At 39.2% G+C, this 11062-nt stretch overlaps 1 protein-coding gene across 1 annotated transcript; it reads right to left on the reverse strand.

Moving 5' to 3' along the window:
- Window positions 1–3449: 3449 nt before the first annotated feature.
- On the reverse strand, window positions 3450–10374 carry LOC104353081 (uncharacterized). The gene is made up of 5 exons (XM_086468463.1): window positions 10227–10374; window positions 7593–9524; window positions 6606–6731; window positions 4632–4754; window positions 3450–3487 (listed from the first exon to the last, which is right to left on the reverse strand). The coding sequence occupies exons 1-5, from the start codon at window positions 10372–10374 to the stop codon at window positions 3450–3452; spliced, it is 2367 nt and encodes a 788-aa protein (XP_086324589.1).
- Between the last annotated feature and the right edge of the window lie 688 nt (window positions 10375–11062).

Consider the following 11062-nt stretch of genomic DNA (forward strand, 5'->3'; position numbering starts at 1 on the left):
GAGACTTTAGGTCTTTTAGGAATATGTAGCCTAGAGATAAATACCAACCCACATTTATATTAATGGAAAATTATTCTCTGTAGAAGTAAATCCAGAAAGCATGATAGAAAGCTATGGTCTTGAGAGACCTTTTTAAAATCTTAACCATTGGACTTTTAATATTTTTGTTCAAACCAATTTTTTTTTGGTAGCAATCCTTACCTTCTTTGTAGCCATGTCTATTTCCATTTGAAAGTTCTGTTGAAGCCCAGTGGTAGTAATAGCATAATTGTATAGCCCCATGAATCTAAGTAAGTGTGAAATGCAGCTACAACGTATCTCAGAGGCAATACAGCTTGACAGGTCTTCAGCTCCCAGATCTGATTATCTTAATGCTTTGAACCATTCTTGTCAGAAAGGTTATTTCAGCAAAAATACTGACATCTGTCTTCTTTGGCCATGAAATTACTTGGGGTTTTTAGTCTTGTTGACCGAGATGGCCGGTGGCAGCGGGTCAGCCAGGGGAATCCGAGGACTCTCTTTTAAACAGTGAATTTGGTTTTTCCTTGGTATGCCCACAGTTAGCATGCAATGACTGGTTAGGTTTTTTTAACCATTGGCTCCCATCTTCCATTGTTTCATTTTAATAAAGACCTGTAATTAATATTTTCCAACATAGGGCAGAAGACAGGACATTTTAAAAGGGAAAGCTTTATGCCATCCAGGTGCTGCCAAATTGAGGACTGTAACTGAGAATTAAAACCTGGCAAGCCAACCTAACCCACTGGCTCCACTTCAGTGACTACACCACACCCACTTTGCAACAGAGGTTTTAGTTAGTGTCAAATAATGATTGAGAAATTACAAATCATAAATAGTAAGTCTGTCCAACCGAAGCTCCCGGTATGGCAGTCTGAGGCCTCTACGGTTTGTACTGGTGTGCCAAGCAGCAAACAGATTCTTCAGCTGCCTTTCAGTAGATGCTGCAGGAAGTGTGTGAAAACTTCCAAGGCAAAGGTAGTGGCAAGTTCACAACACTGCCGGCACTGCAGTTACTCATCATTGGGCAGTTGAGCTTCAGTGGTAACAAAAGCTGATGTGTATGTGCATCTGTAAAATTAAATCCCAAATGTCACTGTGCCTAGTTACCTGGCTGAATAAAAAGAGCCTGGACTTTAATTCACAGCCTTTTAAAATGCAGTTTGTACTTCACAACCTTTCTGGAGCATAATAAATTTATCCACTGGAACATTAAACACAGTTGTAAGCCAGTTGACTTAAGATACAGTCCACAAATCATCCATGCTGCTCCGTGAAGAAAAAGCCAAGGAGAAGATTTAGTTTTAAGGTCACAGGACTAGTACTGTCAGAGTAGAGTACACCATATATAACGTTATCCAAAAAGTATTTCTGGAGCGCTAGAACATGCACACATACCACTTAAGAATTAGTGTGGATCCATAGCATGGGTACACCACAAGATCTTAAGCAATTAGTTCAAAATAAAACAAAATTAGTTTTGTTTTCAGACAAAGAGCTGTCTAAACACTCCTACTGCTACTCCCTCACATCTTGGGAGCTAGCATCACCAGGCCCTAAACCACTTCTAAACTACATCTGGGTAGAAAGCACGCTAACACAAGGCCTGTGAAAGTATGACTAACATGACCTTCACAGGGAGTTCCTGTGAAGTATTAGCCATTCCCAAAAATCTCAAAAAAAGAGAGTGCCATCTAACTGTGAGGTTGTGAATATTCCTTTTCCAGACAAGCAGCAAAAGACAAACAATTAAGTCCATCAGCAGAACTGGCTTAGTACTCAATCCCAAAGCTACGCTCAAGTTCAGGGAAAAAGTAGTCAGCCTTTACCGAAGATGTCTCAGTTACAGCTGAGGATTAGTCTTGGGTCATCACTTAGTCTTCAAGTTGAAGGGATTCTACCGCTCATTCTCCCCATCAGAACAAAGTCTATCCCCCTCTAAGAGCAGCACATTCCTGTATCAGATATCCAAGACCAGCAGTCCTATCTTTTCCAGAGTATTAAAAAGCTCCAAGCTTGAAGTAATTCCCTCCCTCATTTTATTGAGGTTCTGATACAACAGAGGTTTTGTGCAGCACAGAAGCCAATTAAGAATTTGTATTCCTTATTTTCTTGCAGTGCTTAGAGTAGAAAGGAAACAAAAACTTGTCATAACAGTGTTAAAGGGGATCCTTTCCCCTAACAGCTTGGGGTAAAGGCTATAATTACAGTAGCTCTTTAACAACTAAGCAAGTGCTATTAGAAATAGCAAGATCAAGGATCAGTTGGTAGGGAATCCTCAATACTCCTGAGGGAAAACAACATACACTCAGTTACAGGTCAAACTAGTAATAGGTAGGCACAAAACTTGGATAAACGTAGTATTTCCTGTGACTGCATTCATGTGGGTTACACTAGGGCACAGACCGAATAAGAACATTGAGAGAGGACGCTGAAGACAAGTCCTGTCTGCCCACCCACCCCCTCAAAGAAAAACTGTGGGTTCTTTTTTTTTGTTTGTTTGGGTTTTTTTTTTTTACAGTTTCCCAACCTTTTTCACTTATACCATCACTTTATTTGGAATCATCCAAGAATGCCAGTATCATGTTTATTCTTCTCACATGATGATACTAGCTTTCATAGACATGAAAAAGATCACACATTTTTAAGCTATCCATCTCACCTAGATCAGTCTGCTTCCATTATGCATGATAGCTCAGCAGAGACCTCATTTTATCATCTTAGTTCTATAAATAGAAGTAATCAGTAAGAAGTCAGGGAACAGGGCACACCACTGTTGTAAAAACTTCTGTTTCACCTTCAAAGTCCGTCACTCCAGCTCAGGGTCTCCACAGAAGACTTCAAAGTCTCCACAGAAAAAGGAAGAGGCGGCAGCAGCAGCACATCAACTCAGTGCTTTAGTTTTAGCCCTCAATCATGCATTTAAAGAAACTTGAAACTACTGACTTCATACAGCTTTAACTGTATTTCTTTACACTTTGACAAAAATGAATCCAGCCAAAAATCCAGCTGATGCAAGAGAACCTTGTGCATATGTCCACATCATACAGGCAAACTGACTATGAGATGAGATGACATTGACAAGCTTCACAATCCTGCAGACCCTAAGAGCAGGGCAGCAGTAAATGGTAGTCATGCACATACATCCCTATCAAGCTTTTTTGCTTCCGCGTATAGATGGAATACAAGAAGTCTCAAAGTGCACTTTATTAAATTTATTATTTAGAAAGTGGATGTGCTAGTTGTAAAAAGGTGACTTCACTGTTAAATACTTAATTCCATTTTAATAGTGTCATCAGTCTTTATAGTGCCACTTCTTACCCTTTAAGAGTGCACAGCAACTTACAAATATACAAGAGAATAACAACTGAGTTTTGGATTTATGCAAACCTGCAATATTTTTTTTTCCCTTCCTGCCCCAATGTTGGCAGTTATCTTCTCTTATAGAGGGACTTTCTTGTTCCACGCCCTAAAGAAAAAAAGAAAAGACCAAGGTATGGATTGTCCCTTCAAATAATATATGTCAATTTGCTTCTAAAGAAAGACTAGACATCAATGATTGCCTTTTCCTGTTGCAGGAAAAGACACTGATGGTTGATACTAGAACTACGTACTCAACATCCCAGCAAGGATAAACTCCGCAGGAATGGTGTTGGACTTCCAAATATCCCAGTATAACAGATAGATAAGAGTTCCATATGAAACTCAGCATACTTTCAGTGTGCTTTTCTAACTACATTGTTGAAAGCATCCAAGAAACACCAACTATTTCTGGGGCAAGGATCTGCAATTAAAGGTTTTAAACTGATGCTTAAGTAACCTGACTTCAGGACTGATGCCAATTTTGACTAATAAGATGCTTCAGTCTAAGTTTTTGTTTCCAACCTTGCAAATCTATGGAATTGTAATCCTGTGTTTAATATGAGAAAGAGACAGTCTTTAACTAACTGACTGAATATTCAAGTTAGGTCTACTATGCCAGCTTGTTCTTTTCCAGAAGGAACTCTGATCTTTCAGGTAGCTTCTTGTAATTACTGACCCTTTTCAATTTATAACCTTTTCAGACTCTCCCACAAACGCACAGAAGCATATTTGTTATTGAACCTACTCAGTGTGATTTTCCCCTCGTTTTTCCCATCTTCCTCCAAAGTAGCAAGAAGCTCCTACTCCACAAAGCTGAAGTTCTTAAGAATTATCTATATGCATTTGTGTCATATCAAATTACAGTATTTTGGCTGAGACACCTTAGCTTAAAGAAAAGGAGATGCTACAAAATGACACAGGATCCAACATTCTAAAAAGTTAGAACAGTTTGAAGAGCAACTAGACTAAAACAGCGAGGTTTGATGTTCGTTCCCCCCTTTCCCATAAATAAAGAGAAGGAACCTAACCTGGTAAAAGCTACAACAGTATTCATAGCAAGGTGACTAAGTGTTCAAAGTTCAGCTTGCTTTTTTTCCCCCACTTGACTTGTCCACATACATAGCATTCACTATTATTTCACAAGCTATCCAATATCCTTGCAGTTCAAGCAAAGAACCACAAGTCCCCAAGATAGTAATGAAAAAAATGCTTCTAGCAGTCATTTTTGTAGCTTGTCACTGTATACCAACCTTTGCGTACATTGCTTTTGGGAATCTCCCACATTTCTTCTTCTACCTCACTTTTTGTGTCTCTGCGTTTCGAAGGTGGCTTGCCTGTTCTTTTCTTCTTTGGTTTAACCAAAGGTGGGCACCCTGAATAGCAAGATACAACTGGTGTTATTTCTCTTAAAGCAACTTTCAGCTTGACTTTCCCTGACTGGTCTGTGGCATTCCTCTTTCTCCCTTCCCTCTGTGTGCCTATTTTAGCAGCACATAAAACTGACACTACGTATGTCAAGCAAGAGTCTTCTATGTCTCAATATTTAATCACTGTCTAACCATAATTCTGGATGCATTGTATTTTGGGTCATAACTTGGATAGGTATTAATGTGACAAAAAAGAACCCAGTGAGGTTTGGATAATTCTCCTCTAGTTCTCTTTTCAAGTGTTCAAGATTAGGTGATAGCTGTCCAAGTGACCCAACTCACCCATTCTCTTTAAAAGTCTGAATTCTTCAGACCTGTTAAGCTATGCCCCATAGGCACACAGTTCAAGAAGCCAAATTTAACATATATTACTGTTAAAGCAACAAATCTTATTTAGCCAAACCCCCTTACTTGGAGAGCACTTAAATTTAAGATTAACTTGAAGAAATCAGTCTTAAGATGTGCTAGTAAAATTACATCCTTTTAAAAGTGTTGCTTGTCTGAGGCATCCATTGGCATGAAGAACACTCAGAAGAAACTAATTCCTGCTTCCTGATACTGAATGTGATAGCTCCTTCAAACTACATAGGCTGGAAAAGGAGGAAGAGAAAGCAGGGAGTAACACAGAGGCTGAACATCCTCAGTATGCCACACCAGCTATGACTCAGAAGAGACAGAAGGGACATGCTGCAAGTTAAAGGTAACAATTATTTTAGAACTATTTTATTATTTTTATGAATTATTATGAGGAGTTAAGAATGGTGCTGCTAAAATAAAGTGTTTTCAACTTGTAGAGCAGGCTAGCTTTAAAAAAAAAAGCCCAGCACACATTTTGAAGAGGTCTGTGGCTAGAAAAGCTAGAAAGCCTCCAATGCAGAAGGGAAATCTTAACCCCCAACATGCTCAAACAGGAAAGCAATGCAGAGAGAACACTAAGGAATACACCTCTAAAGAATAGTCTACTGGGCTGTTGATACCGGAAACCTGATTTACATTATCACTGAACTGAAGCAAAGCAAGTCATCAGCCTGTTCTAAGATAGCTTCACGCTGTTACTCAATAGTCTGAGCCTGTGACACTTGAAAGCATGTGACCCAGGAGAGCAGGAATACTCAGACTACAGTTGTTCCAACAGAACTTACACTAACAAACACCCTTGAAGAGTGTCTAGAAACAGAGCTGAACTCCAAGTAGACCTTAATTGTAAAGAAAAAACATTCTGCTTCAGGAGGAAAGAAAGAGATAGGGAAACTATTAACCCTTTGTTAGAATAACTTTGGGTTGTTCATCCTTTTCTTAACCACATCAAGATGATTTTCACTCAAATCCTTTAGCAGTAGCGGGCAACTGTTGGTCCATGCTGGTTTCTCTGAACATTGGCCTGTGTAGCGATTGCACGTGACTTCCTATATGCTCTATTCATCAATATCAGAAACTACCACTGCATGTGCACTCAAGAGCAGCATTACCTGGGTCAAGAATTAATACTATCATTTAGAGCTGTAGCAACATTTCACAAATAAGGGCTTTGCTTGGCTGCACCAAAGCATTTGATGCTTTGATTTCCCACAGTACCTTTAAAAAATAGCTATAATGCCTCCTTATTTACATGTTTGAGCAGGATAGAAATATACCCTGAGATGTACTGACTGACAGGCATTTCATCAATATCAGAGCAATGAGAATTAAGTTTTATTATCTTCAAATCTTTTCCAAACACCATAAGCTTTCTGGTTTGTATCGTATCCTTGTGGATGTTCCTTATGAACAGAAGCACACTGAGGAAATAAGTTGTACCTTGTTCTTCACTCTTGGCTGGGGGCGAGAGACTACAATGCATTTGGCTAGTAAATTTGGGTTTAGCACCACTTCTAATCCAATACTCTTCAGGTGATATCCCCATGTTCTCCCTTAACAGCCTTCCTAATAAAAAAAAAGTTGATTTAAGGTCAGTATTTAGTTTTGCTAATGTTAAAATTACAAGCTGCTTTAAGTCTACAGATTTTGTCCACAGAAAATAAAGTTTAACAACACTGAGCCCGTTATTAGATCACCCTGTTTTAGATGCCTTTCACAATTGAAGACTGTAGTAAACAGCAGCCACTTACTGAAGTACCCACATAACCAGTTATGAACCCTGACTGACAACTCTCCTTATTCTCAGGTCAGATGAGTCCAGTTTCCACCAATATCTACCTTTGATTAAACAAAATGTTCCTTTTCCAGATCAATGTATGAAAATACAGCAAAACTTTTGTTGCTAACAGTAAGAGAGCAGCAGCTATAATAAATTAATGGTTTGACTTCTCTACAGAAAAGTTACACAGGGAATGGCCACCAGATTAAAGTGAACTTAATGCTGTTTAATGCACCTAACACGGGTCTGCAATGGGAGAGTCAGAATGCTTGTATAAATTTAAATGCTAATTTCCAAGATATTCTTAAACAGTGGTAAGTGTGTAGTTAAAATTACTTGAAGCCTTTCAAATGAATAAATTGCCACTAATTTCAGAAAGGTAAGAATATCAAATCTAACTCAAAAGAGTTTGTGCAAAATTCTCTGCTGGTTGTGAAGATGCAGAATCCTCAGCCAATAGGTAAAAAGTTGCAGCAAACCCCCCACCTCAAAAAAAAACAACCCATATTCTGCAGTACTTCTGGCTCTAAACCAAAGCTTCGACATTCTCTGATCTTCCCACTGGTTCAAACTACAACTTGTAACTGCAATTAGATGTTCTTCATGTGTTCTATTAAGCAGCACTTCGTCCTCAGCAATTAGCTTACCTCCCAAGAATTTCCGTAACATTTGCTGGTGTCCAAGTCCTTCTCTTCTTGCTGTAGGCTTCTTTCTTCTATAATACCCATAGTCATTGTATACAATTTCATCTTGTTCTTTCTCCTTTAGCTTGTAAGTTACACCAATGTTTTCACCAAGGCCACTCCTAGTTTTTATTTTCCCTTGAACAGGCCAGCTAATTAACTGAGCTGGTATAGCTTTAGGTGGTTTCCAAAGCACTCTCTGACCAACTTGGTAGAAACTGCCTTTACTAGGCGTCAAGATTCCATATGGAGCTGCTTCTTGAAAGAAATACTCAATTTCATCCATGTCATCCTCATCCTCCTCTTCCTCTCCATCTTCATCCTCCTCCTCTCCCCTCACAAAGTATTCTTCAGAGTCCTCAGCTTCTGACAAACTCTTAGTTGCTTTTTTCTTGAGAGAACTGATTTTTTTCCAACTAGAAGATCTAGGAAGGTCTCCCAGCTTTCCACCTTTACCGGAAGCCTCTTTAATCTTCATGGTTGAAGAGTTTTTGACATCTGGGTCATTCAAGGTGTTCATCTGCTCCCTTTCTACCGCTTCACCTTCATTAAGGGACCCACCACTTTTAATTTTCTCTTTCTCCACGCCTTCTGTACTTTTCTGGAAAGTATACATGCTTGTCTGAAGCACATAGTCAGGGACAAAGTAAGACACCGGGGCATTATCAATTGATGAGCCTTCCTCTCTAGAGGACGTGTCATCAGAAGAAAGACTGAGTACACTTTGACGTTTCCTTTGTGGCAAACAAACATCATAGTTGTAGTTTGTGTCCATACTGTCCAAACAAGCCAGCCAGCTGTTAGAGGGAACATACTTCTCAATTGATTCGTCACACCAAATACTTTTATCTGTTTGACTTTCATTGGTGGCACTGTGGCTTAGATTCAGCTTTTTCTGATCAAAACTCAAGTCACTCTTTGCCTCCATATTAGACGGAGGTAGTCCTGCTTGTTGAATAAAGCTGGGCTCTTCTTGATAAGTTTTTGAGCCTGTAGATTTTTTAGAGCTAGATTTCTTAGCTGCTACCACATCCTGTCTTACCCCTGGTTGATCTTTGCCAGCAGATCTTGCCAGCTCTATTTGCACTGCCATGGTTTCACCTGGGAGGGATTTTGCCCCTTGACTTGCATTTGCCTGCTTTTCTGCATCCAGCTTCACTTCATTATTTTGGATCTCTTTTTCTGGCACAGTTTCAACACCCTGCTTTGAGGAGAAAACAGCTTTTCTCTCATCTAAGGAAGCTCCTGGCACCATTTTCTCCCCTTCATGAGGGCCATATATCATTCCTTCGCATGAGCTAACAGAAAATAGGTCATGCTGCACTAAATTCTCTGGGACTGGTTTACCACTTGCCACATCATACAAAGGGATAGTTTCTTTAAAGGACTTCCACAGTTGAATAGCTGGAGAGCCATTTCCATATTCTATCCTCACTTCTTCTTTCTCAAAGGCATAGCTTCCAGTGGGAAGATTCCTATACTGTGTAGAGCTGCAAGGGCTCTTGTTATGAAACTCTTTGTCTACCACAATGGAAGATCCAGATGAATCTTGTTTCTCTGAAGTACTTTCAGTCTCTGTACCTATACCAGAAGAAACACAGGCCATATTTCCTGCATCACAACCTTTCGTTTCTGTACGGCTATCCTGATGCTTTTTTTGCTTGTTTTCAGGCTGTCTAGGATCAGTCTGTGTTTCTTTAGTCTCCATTTTTTTCCCAGGAGTACTATAGTGCCTAAATCTTGTTGCATGATAAAACATAGGGGAAGGTGGGGGAGCATTAAAATAAGGCCTTCTGTTAATTCTTGCATGCATTGGATGCTGTGGAACAAAAAATCCAGGGTAGTCATGGAGCGCAACAGAATAAAATGGAAAATATGGATTTCCACTTCGGAAGCCTAGACATTGGGAGTAAAAAAAAAAAAAGAGTAGAGACAAATATATCTTCTTTCTGAAATAAGTAATTGATTAATATTTGCTTGCATACACAGGACAGCTACAAGATCAGACACAAACACAAGTAAAACACTCCGCCTGTCAATGCTTGGAAGCAAGTCTGGTGCAGAAACCCAGAGAGTTCCTTGTTATGGAACAGCTTACCTGCACAGCTACACTTCAACCAGAGCTTGATTTTATTCCTTGGAACACACACCAATTAGCTTTCTGTACTTTTTTGCTGTTTTATGGACTATGCTATAGCATTGTCTTTGAAAAAGACACCTCCAGACAGAAGTTAGGTATACCACTTACAAGATGTATTTAACAATACCGTTTCTGTGTGGATTTTTAAGTTTATGTTTATCCATACCTATAATGCACACATGTGGAACTCCCATAGACACATTCTAGAGCTCTGTAGCTATAGGATAACCATTACTTAATATTTTGCTTAGTTTCCATTCTCCAGAAGCAGATGCTTTCCAGTATATAAGCTACAAGTTTACCTAACATTTCATAATTTGGATCTTTGACAACCAAAACATTACATTAATTCTACCTTAAACTCCCAAGAAGCTTGTTAACAGACACACATTTGTTTCCTCCACTCTAGCAGTAAATTGCTAAGCAAAGCTACCACCAGCAGCTCTCATTTAGCTTACCTGGAGCAGGTACACAGTACGGACCATACGCATGACTGAGGTACCACGGATTTGGAAAAGGCTGTTGTGCTGTTGGCTGTGCATAAAAAAAGGGTCTTGTGTGGTTTGTGGAATACGATCCACTTTCTGAAGCTGAGGCAGTATTCATTTTTTTTAAACACTGAAAGAGAGAAATGATAAAGATTAACTGCTTTAAAAACTGTGTGACCTAATGACTTTTATGCTTTGTCAGAATTCAGCAGGCATTCCTCTCCCAGCCCAATGAAACCAGATCTGTCCAGAAGAAAACTACAGTCTTCCAAAGAGCAAGTAAAAAAGTAACATAGCAAGGTCAAAGATTTTAGTTCTTCTTTCCTAAGCAAGCTCTTATATGCAGCTCTCGATATTGGTACTTCAAGCTAACATTATAACATATTTTAAAGCCACAGGACAGTTGCAAGACCAGTAACTTTAACAGTGCACACATCCATGTAAGTAGCATTCCAGCCAATTAAAAGCTAGCCTTCAGTTAATTAACCTTGAGCAAGAAGCCTTAGGAAAAAAAATAGAAGGCTTCACACAAGCAAAAGTTTGGTGCTTCATGAAGAAGCCACTTCTTAATGCCAACAGATCGGTTGATTTTGAGATCACAATAAAAACTCTATTAGTTCAGGATTTGTACTTTATAACATACTTAAGAACAATAACAGCTTACATAATAAACCAAATATCTCAGTGACACCATGCTTCCTATGCTTAAACCAAATGAACAGGTAACAAAAACCCCAGCAAAATCCTTACAAAAAAGTGCACATTCAAAGTCATACAAAATTTGCAAGACAGAACTTCCTCCCACA

The sequence above is a fragment of the Leptosomus discolor genome, chromosome 7, assembly GCF_034619465.1.
Source record: "Leptosomus discolor isolate bLepDis1 chromosome 7, bLepDis1.hap2, whole genome shotgun sequence".
NCBI classification, from domain to species: domain Eukaryota; kingdom Metazoa; phylum Chordata; class Aves; order Leptosomiformes; family Leptosomidae; genus Leptosomus; species Leptosomus discolor.

Bases quoted from the DNA above. Each gene is read 5' to 3' on its own strand.
- LOC104353081 (XM_086468463.1), bottom strand. From the start codon at position 10,374: ATGAATACTGCCTCAGCTTCAGAAAGTGGATCGTATTCCACAAACCAC. The intron at 9,525-10,226 runs GTAAGCTAAATG...CCCAATGTCTAG, and splicing joins GTACTGTGTACCTGCTCCAG to GCTTCCGAAGTGGAAATCCA. The intron at 6,732-7,592 runs GTAAGCTAATTG...TTTTTTTATTAG, and splicing joins GTTACGGAAATTCTTGGGAG to GAAGGCTGTTAAGGGAGAAC.